This window comes from Aethalodelphis obliquidens, unplaced genomic scaffold, assembly GCF_003676395.1.
Source record: "Aethalodelphis obliquidens isolate GAN/ISIS:26980383/991018 unplaced genomic scaffold, ASM367639v1 scaffold26, whole genome shotgun sequence".
Lineage (NCBI taxonomy): Eukaryota > Metazoa > Chordata > Mammalia > Artiodactyla > Delphinidae > Aethalodelphis > Aethalodelphis obliquidens.
Genome location: NW_020837970.1, coordinates 1,971,974 through 1,998,286, shown reverse-complemented (window position 1 = coordinate 1,998,286; position 26,313 = coordinate 1,971,974). Strand labels below are relative to the sequence as shown.

General features: G+C 35.8%; 1 protein-coding gene across 1 annotated transcript in view; it reads right to left on the bottom strand.

Annotated features, from left to right (window-relative positions):
- The window catches only part of LOC113629025 (protein unc-13 homolog C), a 340,801-nt gene that overhangs the window by 274,034 nt on the left and 40,454 nt on the right, over positions 1–26,313 (bottom strand). Inside the window, exons 7-9 of the mRNA XM_027123068.1 lie at positions 6,792–6,961; positions 3,937–4,052; positions 1,652–1,815 (exon numbers count right to left, since the gene is read on the bottom strand). Of these exons, the coding sequence (XP_026978869.1) occupies positions 1,652–1,815; positions 3,937–4,052; positions 6,792–6,961 (450 nt within the window). The remainder of the gene's footprint in view (positions 1–1,651; positions 1,816–3,936; positions 4,053–6,791; positions 6,962–26,313) is intronic.

Here is a 26,313-nt window from a genome sequence, read left to right as displayed (position 1 = left end):
TAGTATGTACATACAATGGAATACTAAAAAAGAATGAAATAATGCCATTTTCAGCAACACGGAAGTAACTAGAGATTATAATACTAAGTGAAGTCAGAAAGAGAAAGACAAATACCATATAGTATCACTTATATGTGGAATCTAAAATATGGCACAAAAGAACCTACCTACAAAACAGAAACAGACATACAGAACAGACTTGTGGTTGCCAAGGGGGAGTGGGAAAGGGAGAGGGGTCAACTGGGAGTCTGGGGTTAGTAGATGCCAACTATTACATTTAGAATGGATAAACAGCAAGGTCCTACTGTATAGCACAGAGAACTACATCCAATCTCCTGGGATAAACCATAATGGAAAAGAAGATAAAAAAGAATGGATATATGTGTATAACTGAGTCACTCTGCTATACAGCAGAAATTAGCACAACACTGTAAATCAACTATACTTCAATTAAAAGAAAAAGGAGTGAGCTCCCTGTTACTGCAGGTGAGCAAACAAAGGGATGATAACAACTAGTGAGGGATGCAAAAACAGGGTTTCCTGATTCAGAGGGAGTTTCAACTGGGTGACCTCTAAGTTCCTCTTCATACCTAAGAATCTGTAAGCCTTTGTTATTTAGCATGAGGACAATTCTGTAAACTGAAAAAGCATACACTATCAGAAAATTTTAAAAAATCATTCTTACATATGATGTTCTAGAAATATGACTGTTGATTAAATTCTCTGAGCAATAAACCTTGAAGATTTTGGTCTAATATACCCATCAAGTTGGCTGAAAATGATTGACTATCTGGGCCAGCATCTATTCTGTTCACATGAAAATATGATTTGATCTCTAATATGAAAAAATAGTCCTAATATATGTACATAGTTTACATATTATACATGGTTTATATCTGAACAGAATGCACTTATAAACTTAGACCAGGTTTCAAAAGATAAACTCTGCTGGACAAGTAATATAACCCCATTCTAAATCCTTACTGAAACTCCTCAGTAAGGGGTGTGTTTCTGTATGGCTCACTTCTACAGGATCACATTTACTGTAGTGTTTGGGTTCTACGGGTGGTCAATAAATCTTGGTTTCGCCAAAGTAGCAGCACTGAGCTAAATATAGGAAGGAAGGATATAGTCTAAAGTTACGGTCAACACCATAAGGACTCTAGATGTGTCTCTGATGCTAACAGGCTCTGTAACCTTGGACGACTCACTTTAATCATCAGGCTTTAGTTTTCTCAGATATCAAGTAAGGCATTGGTTCTCTTACTTCAGAGTGTATGAGAATCACGTGTTGGGAATATTAAAACACAGATCGCTGGGCCTCCCCTTTAGAGATTCTGACTCAATAGGTCTGAAGTAAGGAAGAAATTTCACATTTCTAAGTTCCCAGGTGCTGCTAATGCTGCTAGTCAAAGAACAGCACATGGGAATGGAATAAGAATTGGGAAGATGATGGTAGTGAGTTACCAAATCCTTAATACTTTATAGCTGTAGTAGAGAAAGTAGCCAGCATCCAATCAATTACATCCCAAATGTAACTGTCTTTTTAATCAAAATTTCATTTGATTTAGAAGGGAAATGAACACTCTTTCTATTCCCCCTTTGGATTTCAACAGAGATTTTGATAATGTAAATGTTCTATAATACTTACGTCATAGCTTGATAAATGGATTCAATCCCGTAACGCATGGCAAATTCATCGACTATTTCTTGGGAGGCATCATCAAAGAAAACCTTCCAGGCTTCATCCCCTTTGACCTCTGGGATTTTCACTCCACCATTAGATTTCACTTCAGTCAAGTAATGGAACAAATTCTAAAAGTAAGTGGTTTTCAAATGTTCAGTTTTCTCAGATTAGGCCAGATATATTTAACTGTAACTTTCAGTAAATTATACTTATAATTGCATATAATGTTTCATCAGCATCTATAAATAATAGAAATGTCTCAGATTTTCATTCTAACGTACCTCATCTTCATACAAATTCTGATTTTATGTCTCAGTTTATACGGAATCAATGATTTAAGTGTTTCAGATATACCAAATCATTTTAGAAGGAAGTAAATGTTTTTTCATGTAAACATTTCTACATTCTGGAACATCTTTTGCATTCATGGGCTCTGAGTAAATTATAAAGCTCTGGACGAACAATGTGTTTGGGCTATGTTAATACACACTCTAGGTATGCAAATAATACTAAAGGACTTTGGCTGCAAAATGGTATGAGTCATGACAATGAATTCAGGTTGAAAATAAATATCTTTAGAACTTTGAAATGAAAAAAATCACTACAAAGAATTCCTTTCTGCTTCGAAGAAGCTGAGAAACTGCTGCATGGAGGCAGCCTGGGTCACTGAAGGACCCTTTCTTGGATTTCACTTCTTTTTGTGGCTTGGACCAACAGAAGACTGAAAAACAAAGCATGATGCTGTTCCTGGGATCCTAAATCTCTACCCGCATTTTAAGGCCAGTGTTGGCTCCCCATCCTGCCAGTTCAAGGGATTTATTGGTATTGCTCTAAAAACTGAACCACCTTTCTTGACGGATTATCACTGGCTATACTGGAGTCAGGACATTAAGGCTTGGTTCTCTATCTAATGACTGTATAATGTGTAAATGACTTAAATATTGTTCCTCACTTCCTTCTTTAGTAAAATGGAGGTGAAAATAATTACATATATACATTTTCATAGATATATTTGGGAAAAATCATGTACAAAGGCAAAGATTCTCCCAGCTATCTTTTTCTTTCTTAGGAAGGTACTTCCTCTGTACCCTTTGAACATGGGAAAAGGCATATTCCTCAGCTTCACTTCATATTTTTTGATACATGGGATGTGTCATTTGGATCAGGGAAAAGCTCTGGTGACATGTCTAACTAAGCTCTCAGTTGCAAAGCACCCAATAATAAAAGCCCAAGATTATCTGTCTGTGCATTTACACTGAGGCGCAAACGAGAACTGATGAATCTGCCCTTTTGACTCAAATTGGGTGGTCTCTACCTCTCTCTAAGCCAACCAGGCTCCTTCTACTGGGTAGTATAGTCTCTACTATCCATGGATGGAAAACTATATTCTGATACTCGCCACCCAGATGTGTTTGTGCAAAGGGTAGTTAAAATGGAGGAGGCTTCAGTATGTATAAAGCCCTCTGTTGTACTCAGAAAAAGAAAGACAAAATTACTGCTAATTACATTAGCTCTCCAAAGCCATTGCTACAACGTCAGAATTTTTATATTTAATAGATAATACTAATTAAATCTTCAACAAAAGCTGAACACTTACTCAGAATTCTCAAAAACTATCATGATTTGGATCCTCTCCTCCATTATTAAAGAACTATATATTTACAATGCTTCCAAAATATCATGACTTATTTCTTCAATGAATGCTTTCTAATATTCTTCTTCCTCCCTGGAAGAACGGTAATTTAATTTGGTCTACTTGTTCATTATCACCTTATTGTCTCATTTATTAAAACCCGCCTCGTATGTTTGTTCTAAATCTCATTCAAAGACAACCAGCTCGGGCTTCCCTGGTGGCGCAGTGGTTGAGAGTCCACCTGCCGATGCAGGGGACACGGGTTCGTGCCCTGGTCCGGGAAGATCCCACATGCCGCACAGTGGCTGGGCCCGTGAGCCATGGCCGCTGAGCCTGCGCGTCCGAAGCCTGTGCTCCGCAACGGGAGAGGCCACAGCAGTGAGAGGCCCGCGTACCGCAAGAAATAAAAAAAGACAACCAGCTCTCTCTTCAGGGGGTAATACATAGGCTATGTGATACCCTAGCACATCACTTGCTATAGTACAGAGTAAGAACTTCAGGGACAATTTTACAAACCTAATTCAATTCTATTTTTAAAACGAATATTTTGTTGCATGATCCATAAACAATACAATCTTTCCTAGGTTTTGTTATTAATACAATTCAATTTACTTACCTCATGTAAACATGTATATTGTAAATGATAAGGAGCAACCTTCTCCTCTCCTTTTATTTCCACATTGATTTTCAATCGAATGGCCCCAGACACAGCTGATTTATCTGTCCGTTTCTCTGATAAAGCAAAAAATAACTGGTCAGTGATTTTTGACATCATGTTTCTTATACAAGTTCTCCAAAGCTTTAAAAAAGGGCTTATATTGCTAAAAGCCATTTTTCTAGATCAGGTTTGATTAACCATAATGATTCTGCTAAATACAATTTAAAAGAATGTGCCTAGTATGTCGCTGGGATTGTCAAACTGTGATATAAATATTTCAAATAGAAAAGCTCAATCAGAAGACCCTACCATTCTGATATAAATTTCTGTGTACTAGATCAGTTTATACAATGAAATTAATTATTTGGGCAATTAAAAGCAAAATAACTAAAAGAAAAAATTAATGAGGAAAGTATTTTATCTAAAAGCCCCACTCTTTCTGTCCTTGAAAAAATGAGTCAAAGCTCTAACAAAAACATTTGTTATTAGGTTTCTTTGTCAGTGATTCATGAAGACCTACAGTCTACAGCCTGTGTTTACTTATGTGTTAGATTCACTCTTTCTTTGAATGGAATCAGTATGTAGCCAATTCAGTCTAATAATGTGTGTGTAAGTGTATGCACGTGTGTCTAATATGAACTGAGTAGTAGCTCGAGAAAGAAAAGCATAGTCACAAAATTCCTCCGGTGTGAATGTAGGTAGGAGACCTAAGTCTGATACCTACTGCCCTGATGAAACACATAAAGGAGCAAGCTGACCCATCTCAAAAACAAAAGGTAAAGAGAGAGAGTGACACAAAGTCAGCAGTGAAGACTTCTTTAATTGCCCCTTTTTCTAAGCATAACTGTATTTTTAGCCAAATAAGATACAGTTAAATCACATAGGCCACTTTCTTCTTGTGGAATGTCTGATGACTTTCATCGTTAATATTTAATAGTCATTGTGTTGTGACGATTCTTCCCTTAGGACTGCCAGGATCTTGAGAGTTTCTCCTATTGGCTGGGAGATAGTTGATTCTCAACAAATGCTGAAGTTCTCTGCTGAAGCCAAGAGAAAGTCAAGTCCTGAGACCTTTCTGTCACAGATCTTTTCCTGGAATCACAGGGGAACATTTTAACTACCATCATCACAATGGATCCATGGGACACAGGCTCTGCTTAGATGCCTAGGACTTTTGGCCAAGTCCTCCTTCCATGGTGGAACAGATTCTAAGTAATGAGGAAGGAAGAACATTGCACAAAGAATGAAAATATGGTACTAATGGGGATGGAACCCACTGTGGGATTTTATACAAAGCTAAGACCTGTTCTCTCTCCTTCTAAAGGTTAAACATCAGCAATGACAGCACAAAAGTATGAATTGAGGATGAGCAGGCAAAGGTGTCCATGTTTGTTGCATCATGTTTTTCTTTCCATAGACTGAAGGACTGTTTCTGCACAAGAGCTGGGTGGCAGATTTTATTAAAAGCACATTCAAATTCTTTTGCAAACTAAATATACCCTTGTAAGTTTTGTCAAAAGAATAATTTGAGGAATTTCTGTTCTGAATTCTAACTCCCTCAATTCAAGAACATGTTAACTTATTGCAAAAAACAAAAACTCATGTAGGCAAGCCTCTTTAATTAAAACGCAACCTATGAGTATTGTGCAGAGTTAATGCCCTGAAGTTTACCCTTGCCTAACATCTCTGTTTTCATATATAAAGTTATTTAATAGTATAAACAAGATACAGGAGGATTATCATTATAAGTGAAGGAAAACCTCTATGCCAATAATGGAGAAGCACCAATTTTCTTTAAAGATTTCCTCAAAATAAAATATTTTTTGATAACGAGTTTTTAGTCTAGCTTGAATCATCTATGTTCAGATAAGTTATATATCTCTCCTTCTTTAAATTATTATATAATTCAGATATTCATTAATTTTGTGGCCTTACCCCTTTACTTTGCCAAATATTACATTACTTGAAGTACGTAGGTTTTTAAAAAGTCAAAAGCACTCTTTAATTTGCTAAGATAAGTTGGTATCCTAAATGGAAACACTTCGTAATCCTGGGAGTATGTAAACCTTTCTTAGATTCACAACCAGACCTTAAAAATTTAATTAAAACATTTCAGATGATATGATAAAGCCATTTTGGATCATATCCTTTATAGAAAATGAGGCAATCCATATATATTTACTATTATTAAGTCAGCACTGAAGATTCTAGCTTATTATTCAATTGTAGTAAAAGTCAAATTAAAACTTATCTTTATTCAATTCTTGGTTCCATAATAAAATTCCATTTTAAAATCATGCCAGTTAAACATATTCTCAATATCTTCATCATCAGAATAAGCAGAAGTCCACATGTGTATCTGGCTTTGCCTGCTAAAGCCTACTTTTATATCATCTTTGCAAACTATCCAAAATACACTTTTCCTTTATTGCCAAAATTCACTAAGGGACTAAAATGAAATAAGTCGGACATTATAAAGTCATAGGTTATTTATTTTCTATACATTTGGCAAGGTTTTTTGAAGCTATATGTTATGAATTAAAAATTCAGAATGGGATATTTTTCTCCTAAAAGACACCCAGTTGATTCCTAGAAAGACTTTTCTCTTTTCATCTCAAATTTACCAATATCTTTCAATAATACAGAGTTTGAATAATTATCACCTTAATTTCTAATGAAACTAAACTGCCTGAAGTCCATGAGAATGTTCGAGAAAAGCACTGGTTATTTTTACCTATATAGGAATATAATACCTTCCACAGATATTCTGGAATTTTATTTAACATTTTTCAAGTAGATATAAAGACAGTCACCTAAATTGTACCAGACATCCATTTCTCCACTCAGGGTCCTCACTTCTACAATTGTTTGTCCCAGAAAATCATCTGACTCCTTTTTGAAATGTTGCTTCACTCTGGATTTAATGTCATCATCTTCATCCCACACTCTGACTTTGATTCGATCTGTGGAGTTATGGCACTCACTGAAAACAGATGTGGATAAGTTAACAACCAGTGATAACTTCTCTAAATGGCATCTGATGTTAGCAACTTGTTTTAAATCTATCTAAGCCAGAAAGGCATAGTATATTACATAGTAAATAAGATTTCCCACAGACTATTCCACCCATGGGATGTTGCAGGTATCAGGGATATTGAAAAAAAGTTGTGATAGTTAAGTAATGTTAATAAGAGAAAATCCTACCCCATTCCATTCTATTTCCTTTAATTGAACTGGACGTAATCAAATATGGATCAGAAATCTTTGGGATATTTTCTCTAAGGTATATCTCTTATTTGCAACAGTTATCTATGATAACATGTCCATGCTCAGAAAATTCTGTACCATAAAGATAACTTAATTGCAATGGGTGTTGAGGAAGTGGACATCACAGAGTCCTATTGATAAGCTAAAAAGCCCAGTAAGCATGTAAGATATTGTTAAATCAAATCATCACATATGGATACCCAGCATCTTTAAACATTCTCCTTCCATTTTGGCTACATTTCTCCTTAAGTTCCTCGTCTTCTCAAGACAAGCTAGATCAAATACATTCTTAGATTCCTTTGTAGTTACGGTCCAGATATTTGACCTGCATTCAAGCAAGATCTGAACTCAAATTGAGCAAAGCGAGCCAGTGACTGTATTGTGGGGTTTTGCTCTTTCGGCAACAATAGTGGTGGTCTTTTGTACTTTATTGTAGAGTCTCCAGTATTCAGTCCTGAGGGACAAAGTATTGATCAATGGTGGCAATGATGTTTTCTCCAAAGAAACCCCATGATATAATTGGACATTGTTTCTGCACAGTAGATTTAGAGGTGGGCATTTGGACCTCTCCAAAAATTCCTGAGTGACCTAAGAGTCTATGAAATAATTTTTTTTTTCTGTGTAAGCTAACTAGAGTAGACTCTGTTGTTTGCAACTAAGAATACTGATCAATGAAATAATTTTTAAAGAATGAAGGGAGCTTCAATAATAGGCCTTAAAATGTGAAATTGACTCTCTGGAGGAGACAATGAGTGCAAACAGTGAAGATTTAATTACCTCAGGCTCGAAAGCTAATGCATTTTGAAATGCAGTAGCAAAACTGCTGGTCAAACTTTTGCTTGCTATACTTTGGAAATGTGACCACATGCCAACTGAAGCTTTTTTATTAGCATGAATGGTAGGAATAAAATTCAGAATACTGGCATGTGCTTATTAAATATTGCTGCTTTCAAAAGTGTACTGTGGTAGAGATGCACTCAAACTAGAGCTAGAGAGTCTCTAAGCAGAGATGCCAAGGGAGCACAGCTACCTTTCCCTACAAGCAGAGGCTCACTCTGCTTGTGTTCTGCAATATAAATTGACTGAGAATATCATAATTTGGAACCCTGCAGGGTTGAGAACAGCCAGCTGCTTCTGTATACAAGATGTATGTATATAAGCAGAGGTTTCTGAGTGCAACTTCAAAAACATACGAAACTGTTGCCCCAGGGTGTTTCATACACTTTCCTTTAGGAAATCTCTAAGTGACAATGAAGGAGAACTTAGTGGCAAAGATCAGATTAATGGTGTTGCACCTTGGCATGCAGTTTTGCAGGGGCTGAGGCAGCAGCCATTAGGTTAAGAGTGAGGAATTGGTCAGAACAAAGGAGTCAGTAGCAACAAGTTACATTTTCCAGGCTGATGTGGTTACTCATAAAATGGTCTTGAAACTCACCTCCTGGAAGCCTGGTAAAATTTCCAGACCATGGTATTTCCAAATGTGCCTCAGGCTCACTACAGCTGTATTTAAAGTAATTTCTGGGTCCTTGAACTCACAATGAAAGGAAATGGACTCCAAGGAGAATCTCTTCCCAGCTAGGAAAACCATTTACCTGGATTTCCTGGGATGGTCCCAATTTATGTTTTTATAGATATGCAATGCCTTTTAATTCTTTTTGGAGCCCTCTTTCTTTTACTTTCATTTTAGTAGGCATTGACACATTGGTCAAGGAAGGTCTCCCCAGATGTAGAACCAAGGACTTGGAGAAAAAAGATAAAAGAAATTCACCAAGAAAGAAGTACCAGGGCCTGCCAAATTGGCTAGCCAACTAACTACTTCTGCTGCTAGCATCAGGAAGTCCTGAGTAACCCACCCAGCAGGACTCTATTATATTTGCTATGTACCACCGACAGTCATATATTTTCTACGTTCCCTCTTACTGAATAAGACTTTTTAAATTGCTATTATCCTATTTTCTTCTCTCTCCACAGTAATACATTGGGAATGTTAGAAGAAGATGACTTGTCTTTAGTGTATAGACCTAAGGATCACAAAGAACCAAACATGTAGCTGAGGGAGAGATTACCCAAATATCCTAGACTTCAAGCTAAATACAGTAACTGGATATAATTTGGGGATTATCTGCCTTGGAAGACAGAGGATGAATTCATTTTATTTAAAGTCCAGAGAAAGATATAAATATTGTGTATAAATACAGAATGCTCAGAGAGGTGGAAGGTGACAGATACAGTAAGTTCATTCACTCAGCAAGTTCATTCACTCAGCAACATATAAATATATTTTGCCTTTAACAGCAATGGACAAGTTACTAAAAATATATAAAACAGGGAATTTTTTAGTTAGCCTAATTATGCTTTTGTGAAATATCCCAGTCTCCCTTGCAACTAGAGATGACCACTTGACATAGTTCTGCCAATGAGATATAAGCAAAAATCTTCTTGCCCTATTCTGTTTTCTTCTTTTATTACTCTGGAACATGTATGTAAAACATCCTCCACTAAAGATGATAAAACAGGAAGACAGATTTAGCTTTTTTCTTCAATGGAATAATTGAGTTACCAAACTAGCCCTCAAATGCCTATACCTGGAATTCTTGTTGAATGAAATAAATAAATCTCTTTTTGACTAAGCCACAATCATGGCTTAATGTGAAGCTGAATAAAATTCTAATTGAATCAGTGGGAAAATAATTAAATATCTACCAAGTTCATTATGTTTGATTATATATTGAATGATTTAAAATGTTTAATTTATTAACTCTTACTATTTTTGTACTTGCTGTTTTATTCCTTAACTATTTAACATGTGTTTCACAAACCTTGACTTTTATGAAAATATAAAGGCTTGCAGTTTAGATGGGAAACTGGAGGCTTATGTAGGAAAATTTGACAGAAATATTTTTACACACAAGGGAAAAGTCTATCACATAAAATAGAGAGAAAAAGCATACTCCCATTAAATCTTACTCCACTAGATCATTCCCCACCTGATTAATTAGCTAACAAAGACTCCTAGTTTAGTTCACCAGCTTGTGATTTGGCCTTTCTATAAGAAGAGAATAAGATATTTTACTGCATAAACTCTTGGTAAATAAAGTAAGTATTATTAAAGCCATTTGCTTTGTAGTTTTTTTTTTTAACTAAAAACAATCTGCATCTTAAAGAATAGTTCATATGTCTAATTTTGTGTTTTTTCATTGTTAAAGAGAGGAATGGTTTGGTTTCCATGGGAATAAGTTAGTTTATTCTTTCCCAAATTAAAGCAAAGCGTTTCCCCCTTCTGGACTCAGAATTATTGTGTGTGTTTGTGTTCTGTTTTTTCTTTATTTTTGTTTTCAGTTCACAGATACCCTATCTCTGTACAGCCAATCACTATTTGGCCAATTTTCTTTTGGAAGCCATCCAGAAGACTAATTTTCTTATAATTATTTATTCCAAATTTGAAAATGGTCTTACTGTAAACATTTTTAGATTTAGAGTTTCCTGGATATGGCCCAAATACATATCTCCTATAATTAAGGCAAAACAAAAAACAAAGACAAAAAGCAAAAAAACAAAAAAAAAAAACAAAAAAAAAAAACAAAACAACCCCCAAACCCACTCTGTACCCAATTTATAAGAGTTTAACCTATTCTGAGAAGGACTGCTTTACCTAGAGAAATGCCCATGAATTTCATAAAGCCAATAAAGCCTGATTTCAATGGAACAATGAGCTGTTGCTCAAGCAGTCATCCTCCAATGGGAAGTCATTACAAAAGTAGTGTATGAGCAAATGACCATTCAAAAATGAGAACCGTACCTATAGTCAAGCTAGTTCTAATGAAGCAACCAAAATACATCTCACACAGCAACTATATCAGAAAAAAAGCCAATAGTAAATTATGTTGCCATTAAAAATCATGTTCTTTAAGAGTTTATAAAATTCTAGCTATATATTTTAAGTATAGTAAATGAAATTTCTATAATATTTTAATGCTATTATACCAGATTTTGTTAATAGACACATTAATAAGAGAGATATTCAATATATATGTGTTTTTATATACATATATACCCATATATGTGTATGTATATATATATGCACTGAAACAAGTTGTAAGGTTATATGTCAAAATATAGGTGGTAAAATTAGTGAAAATTTTTATTTTATTCTTTACATTTTCCTATCACAATCAACAAAATTGTATTTTAAAATATCTAGTAATTGTAAATAATCTCATTTCAACTCAAGCTGGAAGTCAGGGCATTGTCGGAGAAAATCAACAGCCAGAAACCTGCAAGAGCCATCCTTAGGCAAAGCAGCAGCAGCCTTTCAGGCAGTGACTGAATTCTCTAGTTACAGCTTAGTTCCTTAAACTCTGACCCACCAAATGGAAATATGTGAGACACATGATGTGCACATTTCCTCTCAGTGATTTATTACAAATTATGAAACCCACTTCCATCACAGTTTATGTGTCTTGTTATTGAATTAAGAGCCCTAACCCTATTATCTTTTAATTGTATTATAATAGATAGACAAACTCTAAGTTCAAAACCCAGTGCCAGTGCACAGCGACTTTCCCCACTGCATTTATCAAGGACAATTTAATTATGGGAATTAGGATGGAAAAAAATCCCCTGGTCCTCAACATTTTACTTTTTTTTTTTTTTTTTGCCGTACACAGGCCTCTCACTGTTGTGGCCTCTCCCGTTGCGGAGCACAGGCTCCGGACGCGCAGGCTCAGCGGCCATGGCTCGCGGGCCCAGCCACTCCGGGGCATGTGGGATCCTCCCGGACCGGGGCACGAACTCGTGTCCCCTGCATCGGCAGGCGGACTCTCAACCACTGCGCCACCAGGGAGGCCTCAGCATTTTACTTTTGTTTAAGTTTTTCTGAGGATATTCTATGTAGTAATTGGACGTTGTAGATCCATTCTATTAATCAATGACATGGAAGACAAAAGAATGAGAATAAGAAATAAATTATATTATTAGAGGCACTTTTGTAAAAGAAAAGGAGCTGAAGAGGAATTCATATGCTGACGTTTAAGGATTGGCTGAATGAAGTCCTAGTACTGTAATAGGCCAGAGAACCAAAGGACAAAGTATGATCTTATAAGATATACCAATTTTCCTGCCCCACCTTCCAGCCCCACAATTAGACCATCAATACCTCAAAGTCCTGTATTCTATTTTTATATCTATTGTTATATCTAATATTTCCTTCACAGGTACTAATGTTGCAGATAAATTTATTTTAATAGCTGTTTTGAGACTTATTCAATATTAAATATTACAAAATATTAATTATGTTAAAATAATAAAGGTAAGAAACTGGTTTGTTTAGAAAAATACTTTATTGTCCATTTTGCTGTGCAAAGAGAGAACACTTAGGGAGAGAGATCAGAAAACAGGAAGATCTATATGATATCACTTTTAGGTGGAATCTAAAAATCTGAACTAATAAAAACAGAGAGCAAAATAATGGTTACCAGGGGCTGGAAGGTGGGGAAATAGGAGAGATGTTGTTTAAGAGTACAAAATAGTGGATAAATAAGTCCTAGAGATCTAATGCACAATATAGTGAATATAGACAACAATATTATATTAATCACCAAACTTGCTAAGAGACTAGATCTTAATTATTCCCACGACAAAAATGGTTATGGTAATCATGTGATGTGATAGAGGAACTAGTTAATGCTACAATGGCAATCATATTACAATATACAAATGTATCAAATCAACATATTTTTCCTTAAATTTACACAGTGTTATATGCCAAATATAATTTAAAAAGAAACAACACGTAGAAAACAGGAGAATCAAATTACTCTTTCAAAAAATAGGAGAAATATATATGCATGCGAATGTGTGCGTGTGCGTGTGTTTGTGTGTGTGCGTGCACGCAATAGGGATGGTTTCTACTCACCACCTCTTTGGTCCACCACACGTTTTTCCCAACTCAGACCCTTTGTTCATTGTGTTTCTTAGAGCAAGGATGTCTTTTCCCTACTCCTCTACCTAATGAACACTTAGCTGTCTTTCAAGACTCAGATAAAATATCACCTCTGTGTGAAACTTCCCTAAGAAAAATTTTTCCAAACCCTAGTACCTACAGCAAATCGATATGAAAAAACTGTTTATCAGAAACATAAGAGAAATATCATATGTCACAGTAATCATACTCTTCTTTATTGTTGCTCATTAACTATTACAAATGTGCATATTCCAATTAGTGGCTAATTATGCAGCTGAAATCTAACCATTTGCTTTAAGTTGGAAATAAGATCCACTTTGGATATATGTTTGACATTTATTGGACATGTGATTAAAGGCATTATCTTTTCAAACCTGATTTTTCTTTAAGTGGTGACATGCATTTTTTTCTTCAACTAACTTGTCCATAGATAAAGAAGCTGCACAGCAAAAGATAATGTAAATGTAAGGAGCCAAGAACAGTGTATGTTGTCACTGTTCTGTGGTTGTCCTACTCTAGCTCTAATATTCCAAGGTCTATGATTCATAGAATAAGTTATGCCTTTTTCATTTTACTTTCAAGGCCAATGTGTATTAGGCATGATGGAGTAACAGAACAAACTTGGAAAAAGATCTGCCTGATTCAAATTCCATTTGAGCCACTTACTAGCAATATGACTCTGGGCAAGTTATGCAATTGCACTGAGCCTCCATGCCCAATCTATAAAACTAGAACATTGATATTGATCTTTTAAACATGATTAAATATATAAAAAAACACAGAACTATGCTGGGCATTTAGCAGGCTTTAATTAGATCTAGCTAACTAATGCAGCTAAGTACATCATTCAAACATATAAATATATTTTGCCTTTAACAGCAATGGACAAGTTACTGAAAATATATAAAACAGGGAATTTTTAAATTAGCCTAATTATCAAAACACTGAAAATTAAATCATTGATATATATTGATATAATAAAATTTTATTCAACAAAAACACTGTTTTAGGTGAAGATTTATTTCAGGGGTCTCTATACTGTTCCATTGATCTATATATGTCTGTCTGTATTACAGTACCACACTGTTTCTGTTACTATAGATTTGTATTATTTTTCCCCATAACAAATTTTTAAGTGTACAGTACAGTATTGTTGGATACAGGTATATGGTTTATAGCTAATCCCAGAACTTCTCTTGCTTAATTACAACTCCGTGCCTACTATTTACAATAGCCAGGACATGGAAGCAACCTACGTGTCCATCAACAGATGAATGGATAAAGAAGATGTGACACATGTATATAATGGAATATAACTCAGCCATAAAAAGAAACGAAATTGAGTTATTTGTAGTTAGGTGGATGGACCTAGAGTCTGTCATACAGAGTGAAATAAGTCAGAAAGAGAAAATTAAATACCGTATGCTAACACGTATATATGGAATCTAAAAAAAATAAATGGTTCCGAAGAACCTAGGGGCAGGACAGGAATAAAGACGCAGATGTAAAGAATGGACTTGAGGACACGGGGCAGGGGAAGGGTAAGCTGGGACGAAGTGAGAGAGTGGCATGGACATATATACCCTACCAAATGTCAAACAGATAACTACAGGGAAGGAGCCACATAGCACAGGGAGATCAGCTCAGTGCTTTGTGACCAACCTAGAGGCGTGGGATAGGGAGGGTGGGAGGGAGACACAAGAGGGAGGGGATATAGGGATATATGTATATGTATAGTTGATTCACTTTGTTTTACAGCAGCAACTAACACAACAATGTAAAGCAATTATACCCCTATAAAGATGTTAAAAAAAAAAACAGAAAACTCTGTGCCTATTGATTAGTAACTCCCCATTTCACCCTCTCTCCAGCCCACAGAAACCACCATTCTGGTCTTTAATTCTGTGAATATGATGATTTTAGATACCTCATATAAGTGTAATAATGCAGTATTTGTCTTTCTGTAACTGGCTTAGCATAACATCCTCAAAGTTCATCCCTACTGTCACATATTGCAGAATTTCCTTCTTTTGTAAGGATGAATAATATCCCATTGTATGTATATATCACATTTTCTTTATTCATTCACCTGTCACTGGACATTTAGGTTGTTTCCACATCTTGGCTGCTGTGAATAATACTGGGCTTGGAAGCGCTAATATCTCTTTGAGATTCTGATCTCAATTCTTTTGGATATATACCCAGAAGTGAGATAGCCAGATCAATGGTAGTTCTGTTTTCAAATGTTTGAGTAAACTCCATACTGGTTCCCATAGCAGATGTACCATTTTGCATGCCCACCAATAAGGTACAAAGGTTCACACAATGGGAAAAGATAGATAGGAACTGGGACCACAGAGGAAGGTCCCATCCAACAGAAGCTTGAATCAGGAAGGAAACCCACACATCATTGGTGATGCTGTCCAAGGCAGAGAGAAGGAAAAAAAATACTCTGGCTTCTCCCATCCTCCCACCTTTGATCTTATTGCAGTGCTTCCTCATGGCCAAACCTAATGGGCAGGGAAGTCTGGGAAAGGTAGCCTTTAGAGTTCAGTTCCCTGAGATAAAGAACACACCGAAGACATTTCAGGGAATAAATGGTATAGCAAACAGGTAAATGACCAGCACATATGCCAAACTCATGTAGAAAATGCCATAAAGAAACACATAACACTATGCACTTGGTTTGAAGTGTTTCTTTGTTTCTCTTACTCCTTTTAGCACTGCTGTGCCTTTCCCTAAGAGGTCTTTACATTTGCATCTTCATAGATAAAACCCTTTAACGCTAAAAGCATTTTTCTAGAGTGTATCATTCAACTTCCTTATTTCAGGAAAGGAAACTGATAAGAAGAGAATAATAAACATTTTTGCACTAGGTAACACAATGAGTGATTTGGAAAGAAAATTATGAGTATAAAAATGCTTTGAGGGCTTCCCTGGTGGCACAGTGGTTGAGAATCTGCCTGCCAATGCAGGAGACACGGGTTCAAGCCCTGGTCTGGGAAGGTCCCACATGCCGCAGAGCAACTAGGCCCATGAGCCACACTACTGAGCCTGCGCATCTGGAGCCTGTGCTCCGCAACAAGAGAGGCCGCGACTGTGAGAGGCCCGCGCACCGCAAAGAAGAGTGGCCTCTGCTCGCCGCAAGTAGAGAAAGCCCTCGCACAGAAACAAAGACCCAACACAGACAAAAATTAATTAATTAAATTTTAAAAAAGAAAAAAAGAAAAGAAACTTGTTTAAAAAAATGCTTTGAAAAAATAATAGTGCTTTATAAATATAAACCAATGTTATATAGTCACTCTGTATAAGCATATGGATGCTTTAACTTTTTTAAAATACTGTTTTTCAGAAAGATGGAGCATCCCTCTACCAATTTCCACTGCAGTGAGCACAATTCATATTATCACATATTTGCATTCAGTGCCCTACTTGACTCAATGAATGTTACTGTCAATATTTTAATGGAAAGATATTGCTTAGTGTTAACCTTTAAAAGGTTTGATACTTGATCTATATAATTGTATTTAATTTTAATTGAATTTGTATAAATGCAGGATCATACTCTACATACCATTTAGCATCTCCACTTTTTAAATTTAATATGTCATGTCCATCCTGACATATACACATATACATCATTCTTTCTAATGATTATATGATACATTCCATTATATGGATGTTTTCTAATGAATTCATCCCCTATAGATAGTAGATGTGTATTTAGGTGGTTTCCAATGTCTTACTGTACTGCTATACAGAATGCTTTGTATGTATATCTTTATGAACTTATAAAAATATTCTAGTCTGACAAATTATTAAAAGTGGATTTTTTAGGTTGGAAGTCATGTCAGTTACATACACATCTGTATACAGATAGATACACACACACACACACACACAATTACTAAAATATCCTGCAGAAAGCATATATGTGCTTACACTACACCTGTTTCTCTATACTTTCATTAGTACTGAGTACTAATTACTTTTCAATCTTTGCTAATCAGAAAGCTGAAATATGCCTTCTCCTATTATATTGACTTTTAGGGAGTCCATCTGTTATACATTAAATTAAATATGAAAAAAATGAAATAGGTATGTACATTTCTACAAAACTTTCCTCTTTCCCACACCAGTCCAATTGAAAAGGAGAAAAAAAAAATGAATGAAAAGTGCCCTCCCCCACCATATATCAAAGAGACCTCTGAAGAGGAGCTTATGATTATTTCTTGCCAGAGAAAAAGGGTTAAAATAGCCAGAATCTGTACCTGGCAAGAGGACAGAATCAGTCAGCATGCTTTCTTATAGGCACTTAAGTTGCCTTTCTCTGAGATGCTCCCCTTCACTCTTCGCTAGAAAAGAACAGCTGCTATTCTCCTGAGAAACTCTGAAGCAATGATGGGAATGTCAGCGGCAAGCTGCAGTTACATCAGTTGCCTGAGCAGACCTTATCTGAACACCACACTTGAATGAGAAGCAGCGATGATAAAGGTAAATACTATTAACTAACACCCCTCTCATTCCAAACATCAGCAACACAGCAACAGTGCACAGGCTAGTGGAAAACTTCTGCACTAATCACCAAGGAATTGCTAAAACAGAGAAAAAACATTAGGAAATCCTACCATCCAATTAACTTTTCCACTTAAATCTAAGCTCAACCAATTATTGGGAATGGAGCCGTTATGCCTAAGAATTCATAAACAGTAATGTTGGGTATACTTCAGACCTCTCTGGACTCTTCTGCTGGATGTTATGGAAAATACAAAGAGACAGAATTCAAAAAAAAACCAAGTCACCACACAAACACAAAAAACCACTTGACAGCACCTGTGTTACTGTGGCAATGGTGCTCATCAATAGTAGCTACCCTTCATCATTAAAATGTAAACTCAAGTGTCTTGAAAATTAGAGTTCGATCTACATAATTATGAACCTTTAGCCAAAAATTTAGAAAAAAAGTACATCTATTTGAATGTTTTCAAACTTCCAAAAGAACACAACTTGATCAACTATAAACACAGCTTAAAAAGGTACCAAAAAAACTATCCTCCAGATGATATTAAGGTATGACTGATTATTCACAAAGAATTAATTTCAACAGAAGATATTACATTAGGTTAAACCATATGAAATTGCCATTATTGTAGGTCAAAAGAGTTGACCATCAGCAACTTCATATGGCTTGGCCTAGTAATAACTAGTTCCATATAACAAAATCTTGTTTCTGTCCTAGTTGAACATACACTTTGTACTTGGCAAGTACAAGAAATTCTATGAAATTAAAAAACTAGTGCGATCACATAACAGTCTAATCATTAAGATACTGAAGAAATTAGTGGTGGTGGTGTGACAGGGAAAATAAAGAAAAGTACCAAGTAACAAAGATACTCAAGATTTCCTAAATTGGATGTATTTGAGAATGGTACTGATCCTAGAGGGGACCACTTAAATACTACTGTAAAACATTTTTCAAGAAAGTCGGCCACTCCTCAGGGGACTTCCTTATCCCTCCCCCACCAGACAATGGATTAATTTTGTCTATTCAAGGAAATTTCAAGATCTTAAGCCCATGTGAGAATATTATCCTGACCTTAAAGTAGGCAGCAGTCAAAACTTCTGGCTATTAAAGAATTTCTTGGGGTTCTAGAAAGATCAGATCCATATTCATCACGGACAGTAGATAAATGAAGAGGATAAGATTTTACATAATAGAAAAAAAGATGTAGGGTGCCAGCATTTTATAAAGGGCACAGTAGAAGCCAGGCAAGACTGTCAGAGGTCTAAGGTCAAGGCCAGATGGACATAGATGGTAAGGAAAGCTAGCCAGGTGTATAGATAGCATTCACATAAGAGCCACTCTTGAGTTGCACTGATCCTCTTTCCATAAATGTAAAGTCTTCTAAGGGGACTGACTCTTTCTGCTTGTCCACTGGCTATTAGCTGTACGAAAGCGTGCCTCATTCTAGAGTAGTCCACAGCCTCTGAAATCTCCTGGAAAGGCAGTGCATAAAAGTATCAGCGACTTAACTTTCCCCCAATTTACCATTTCTCCACAACTTTACTCCTGTATTATGAAATACTGTGGGTTCTAATCACTTAGTTTCATTTCAATCTTTGTGACTAAATATACCACTGAAAAATAAACTTGGACTAGTTGTTTCAATTACTTGTAGGAACAAAGCAAGGTATAAACAATAGCTTAAAATCAAACATTTAATTAAACATGCTTTAAATCATATTAAATACGGCCCTTATATTAGCAGTGTTGAAAAAATAGTGTCTCGTTCTTTGAAGGAATTTTCCCAATACATGAACTTAATTATTTGGCAATGGTGAAGTTTCACAACATAATATACCTATGATGTCAGAAAGGGTCTTAGATATCATCTTCAGATAAAAACACATGTTAAATGTCCCCTCAGAATTAGTGGTAGTTTTCCATCCTGTGCTTTCTTAATTTTATCCATAGTTCTGTGAGGACAGATCGAAAAAGGATGTCAAAATCTAGTCTTAGTAAAAGCTCAAGAAGTTATTCTACTGCTTATTTCAGTGCTTTAAATAAGACAAAATGCATTTTGTCCCCTTTACTGTCCCTTCAATTCCAACTCTAATCAAAACCATCACCAAAAGTAACATATCATGAAGACTAAAGGCATTGGTAAGGTTTCATCAAGCAGGAAAACATATACTGGTGATGCTAGTAAAAAAGTAAATGCTTGACCGCTGCAACGTCATGCTGGCCTCTGCCACCGCAGGCTCGCCCTGCATTCTGTACTCCTCCCTCCCCACGGCCTGAGTGAGCCAGAGCCCCTAAATCAGTTGCTACTTTACCCCGTCCTGTCTGGGCAGGGAATAGACGCCCTCAGGCGACCTACATGCATAGGCGGGGCCAAATCCAAAGCTGAACCCCAGGAGCAGTGAGAACAAAGAAGAGAAAGGGGAATCTCTCCCAGCAGCCTCAGGAGCAGCAGAGTAAATCTCCACAATCAACTTGATGTACCCTGCATCTGTGGAATACCTGAATAGACAACGAGTCATCCCAAATTGAGGCGGTGGACTTTGGGAGCAACTGTAGACTTGGAGTTTGCTTTCTGCACCTAATTTGTTTCTGCTTTTATGTTTATCTTAGTTTAGTGTTTAGAGCCTATTATCACTGGTAGATTTCTTTACTGATTTGGTTGCTCTCTTCCTTTTTATATATATATATATATTTTTTTTCCTTTTTCTTTTTGTGTATGTGTACACTTCTTTGTGTGATTATGTCTGTATAGCTTTGCTTTTGCCATTTGTCCTAGAGTTATTTCTGTCCCTTTTTTTTTTTAGTATAGTTTTTAGTTCTTGTTCTCATTGATGGATTTGTTTTTTGGTTTGGTTGCTCTCTTTCTTTTTTTAAATTAATTTTTAATTTCTTAATTTTTAATAATTATTTACATTTTACTAACTTTATTTTATTTATTATTTCATTCTTCTCTCTCTCTCCTGTCCTTCCTTCCTTCCTTCCTCCTTCCCTCCCTCCCTCCCTTCCTTCCTCACCCTTTTCTTCTGAGCCATGTGTCTGACAGGGTCTTGGTGCTCTAGCCAGGTGTCACGCCTGAGACTCTGAGGTGGCAGAGCCAAGTTCAGGACATTGGTCCACCACACATCTCCCAGCCCCATGTAATATCAAATGGAGAAAGTTCTCCCAGAGACCTCAATCTCAATGCTAAGACCCAGCTCCACTCAACGACCAGCAATCTACAGTGCTAGACACCCTATGTCAAACAACTAGCAAGACAGGAACACAACCCCACCTATTAGCAGAGAGACAGCCTAAAATCATGATAGTTCACAGACACCCAAAAAGAGACCACCAGATGTGGTCCTGCCAACCAGAAAGTCCAGACCCAGCCTCATCCAGCAGAACACAGGCACCAGTCTCCTCCACCAGGAGGCCTACACAACCCAATGAACCAATCTTGCCCACTGGGAGAAGACACAAAAAACAACAGGAAGTACGAACCTGCAGCCTGCAAAAAGGAGACCCCAAACACAGTAAGTTAAGCAAAATGAGAAGACAGAGAAATACACAGAAGATGAAGGAGAAAGGTAAAAACCCACCAGACCAAACAAATGAAGAGGAAATAGGCAGTATACCTGAAAAAGAATTCAGAGTAATGATAGTAAAGATGATCCAAAATCTTGGAAATAGAATGGAGAAAATATAAAATACATTTAACAAGGACCTAGAAGAACTAAAGAGCAAAAAACAATGATGAACAACACAGTAAATAAAATTACAAACTCTCTAGGAGGAATCAACAGCAGAATAACTGAGGCAGAAGAAGGGATAAATGACCTGGAAGACAAAATAGTGGAAATAACTACCGCAGAGCAGAATAAAGAAAAAACATTGAAAAGAACTGAGGACAGTCTTGGAGAACTGTGGGACAGTATTAAATGCACCAACATTCGAATTATAGGGGTCCCAGAAGAAGAAGACAAAAAAAGAGACTGAGAAAATATTTGAAGAGATTATAGTTGAAAACTTCCCTAATATGGGAAAGGAAATAGTCAATCAAGTCCAGGAAGCACAGAGAGTCCCATACAGGATAAATCCAAGGAGAAATATGCCAAGACACACATTAAACTATCAAAAGTTAAATACAAAGAAAAAATATTAAAAGCAGCGAAGGAAAAACAACAAATAACATAAAAGGGAGTCCCCATAAGGTTAACAGCTGATCTTTCAGCAGAAACTCTGCAAGCCACAAGGGAGTGGCAGGACATACTTCAAGTGATGAAAGGGAAAAACCTACAATCAAGATTACTCTACCCAGCAAGGATCTCATTCAGATTCAATGGAGAAATTAAACCCTTTACAGACAAGCAAAAGCTAAGAGAATTCAGCACCACCAAACCAGCTCTACAACAAATGCTAAAGGAACTTCTCTAGGCAGGAAACACAAGAGAAGGAAGAGACTTACAATAACAAACCCCAAACAATTAAGAAAATGGTAATAGGCACATACATATTGATAACTACATTAAATGTAAAAGGATTAAATGCTCCAACCCAAAGACACAACCAGCTGAATGGAAACAAAAACAAGACCCATATATACGCTGTCTACAAGAGACCCACTTCAGATCTAGAGACACATACAGACTGAAAATGAGGTGATGGAAAAAGATATTTCATGCAAATGGAAATCAAAAGAAAGCTGGAGTAGCAATTCTCATATCAGACAAAATAGACTTTAAAATAAAGACTATTACAAGAGACAAAGAATGACCTATATAATAATCAAGGGATCAATCCAAGAAGAAGATATAACAATTGTAAATATGTATGCACCCAATATAGGAGCACCTCAATACATAAGGCAAATACTAACAGCCATAAAAGGGGAAATTGACAGTAACACAATCATAGTAGGGGTCTTTAACACCCCACTTTCACCAATGGACAGATCATCCAAAATGAAAATAAATAAGGAAACACAAGCTTTAAATGTTGCATTAAACAAGATGGACTTAATTGATATTTACAGGACATTCCATCCAAAAACAACAGAATACACTTTCTTCTCAAGTGCTCAGGGAACATTCTACAGGGTAGATCGTATCTTGGGTAACAAATCAGGCCTTGGTAAATTTAAGAATACTGAAATTGTATCAAGTATCTTTTCCAACCACAACACTATGAGACTAGATACCAGTTACAGGAAAAAAATCTGTAAAAAAATACAAACACATGGGGGCCAAACAATACACTACTAAATAACCAAGAGATCACTGAAGAAATCAAAGAGGAAAACAAAAAATACCTACAAACAAATGACAATGAAAACACGATGACTCAAAACCTACGGGATGCAGCAAAAGCAGTTCTAAGAGGGAAGTTTACAGCAATACAATCCTACCTCAAGATACAAGAAACATCTCAAAGAAACAATCTAAACTTACACCTAAAGCAATTAGAGAAAGAAGAACAAAAAACCCCAAAGTTAGCAGAAGGAAAGAAATCATAAACATCCCATCAGAAATAAATGAAAAAGCAATGAAGGAAACGATAGCAAAGATCAACAAAACTAAAAGCTGGTTCTATGAGAAGATAAACAATATTGATAACTTTAGCCAGACTCATCAAGAAAAAAAGGGAGAAGACTCAAATTAATAGAATTAAAATGAAAAAGGAGAAGTAACAACTGACACTTCAGAAATACAAAGGATCATGAGAGATTACCATAAGCAACTATATGCCAATAAAATGGACCATCTGGAAGAAATGGACAAATTCTTAGAAATGCACAGCCTTCTGAGACTGAACCAGGCAGAAACAGAAAATATAAACAGACCAATCACAAGCACTGAAATTGAGACTGTGATTAAAAATCTTCCAACAAACAAAAGCCCAGGACCAGATGCCTTCACAGGCAAATTCTATCCAACATTTAGAGTAGAGCTAACACCTATCCTTCTCAAACTCTTCCAGAATGTAGAAGAGGGAGAAACACTCCCAAACTCATTGTACAAGGTCACCATCACCCTGATATCAAAACCAGACAAAGATGTCACAAAGAAAGAAAACAACCAGCCAATATTACTGGTGAACATAGATGCAAAAATTCTCAACAAAATACTACCAAACGGAATCCAACAGCACATTAAAAGGATCATACAGCATGATTAATTGGGGTTTCTCCCAGGAATGCAAGGATTCTTCAATATATGCAAATTAATCAATGTGATACAGCATATTAACAAATTGAAGGAGCAAAACCATATGATCATCTCAATAAATGCAGAAAAAGCTTTTGACAAAATTCAACACCCATTTATGATAAAAACCCTCCATAAAGTAGACATAGAGGGAACTTACCTCAATATAAAAAAGGCCATATATAACAAACCCATAGCCAACATTGTGCTCAATGGTGAAAAACTGGAACCATTTCCACTAAGATCAGGAAAAAGACAAAGGTGCCCACTCTCACCACTATTATTCAACATAGTTTTGGAAGTTTTAGCCACAGCAATCAGAGAAGAAAAAGAAATAAAAGGAATCCAAATGAGAAAAGAAGAAGTATAACTGTCACTGTTTGCAGATGACATGATACTATACATAGAGAATCCTAAAGATGCTACCAGAAAACTACTAGAGGTAATCAATGAATTTGGTAAAGTAGCAGGAGACAAAATTAATGCACAGAAATCTCTGGCATACCTATACACTAATGATGAAATATCTGGAAGCAAAATTAAGGAAACACTCCCATCTACCACTGCAACAAAAATAATAAAACACCTAGGAATAAACCTACGTAAAGAGACAAAAGACCTGTATGCAGAAAACTATCAGACACTGATGAAAGAAATTAAAGATGATACAAACAGATGGAGAAATATACCATGTTCTTTGATTAAAAGAATCAACATTGTGAAAATGACTATACTACCCAAAGCAATCTACAGATTCCTTGCAATCCCTATCAAACTACCAATGGCATTTTTCATAGAACTAGAACAAAAAATTCACAATTTGTATGGAAACACAAAAGACCCCGAATAGCCAAAGCAATCTTGAGAAAGAAAAACAGAGCTGGAGGAATCAGGCTCCCTGTCTTCAGACTATACTACAAAGCTACAGTAATCAAGACAGTATGGTACTGGCACAGAAACAGAAATATAGAACAATGAAACAGGATAGAAAGCCCAGAGATAAACCCACACACATATGGTCACCTTATCTTTGATAAAAGAGGCAAGAATATACAATGGAGAAAAGACAGCCTCTTCAATAAGTACTGCTGGGAAAACTGGACAGCTACATGTAAAAGAATGAAATTAGAACACTCCCTTACACCATACACAAAAATAAACTCAAAATGGATTAAAAACCTAAATGTAAGGCCAGAGACTATAAAACTCTTAGTGGAAAACATAGGCATCTTGCTATTTTTTATTTTCCCCATTTTTGTCCCATTTTCCCTTTTATCTGGTTTTTCCAATTATTTTTTATAACTGAATTTTATCTACTTTGTCATATTAGCTATTAATTCTTTTGTTTTGTCATTATAGTTGTTACTTTAGTATGCATATTTAAGTTATCACAATCTACAAATGTTTTATACCCTTTAATATACAGTGTAAGAACCTTATAATAGTATATTTTCAGTTTTGTCTCCTAGACCTTTATGCAATCATTATCATATATTTTAGTTATTGCATTAACAACTCAGGAATAAGTTATTATTTTTGTGTTAATACTTACCAATCTTTTAAATAAATCTAAATAAAATGTAAGAGCGTAATATATATGTCAATGAGGTTATTATTTCCAGAGTTCATTCTTTTTCATGCCTTTATATTGATCTGTATTTTCCTCTGGCATCACATTTCTTCTGCCTGAGAAACTTCTCTTAATATTTTTTGTAGTGCCAGTCAGAAGGAAAGGAATTCTTTCAGCTTTCGTATGTATGGAAAGCCTTTATTTTGTCTTTGTATGTTTTAAACCACTTCACTGCCTTTTTTTGAAGAGTGTTTCCTCTGTGTTTAGAACTCTAGTTTGACAGTTTTTCTTACAACAATGAAAAGATGATGCTCCATTGTACTACTGGTTACACCATTTCTGAGGCTATCTTTATTTTTCTTACTCTGTGTATGGTGCCTTTTTTCTCTGGAAGTTTTCATGATTTCCTCTTCTTCACTGGTTTGGAGCAATTTGACTATGTTGTGTTGATGTAATTTTTTCATGTATCTTATGCTTGAGATTCATTGAGCTTCTTGAGCCTGTGGGTTTATAATTCTGATCAAATTTGGGAAAAGAAAGTCCATTATTTCCTCAGATACTTTTTATACCCATCTTCCCTTCTTCTCCTTTAGGGAACTCCGATTAGATTATTTTTGGCTTCTTGAACCAGTCTCAACTGTTTTGTTTATTCTTTGAAATTTTCTGTATGTTTCATCTCATATTTTTTTATTATTATGTCTGTAAGATAAATAATCTTTTCTTCTGCAATATTTAATCTGCATCATTCCTATTCACTGTACTTTCCATTGTACACAATGTATTTTTCATTTCTAGAAGTTCATTTTCAGTCTTTGTAAAAAATATCTTC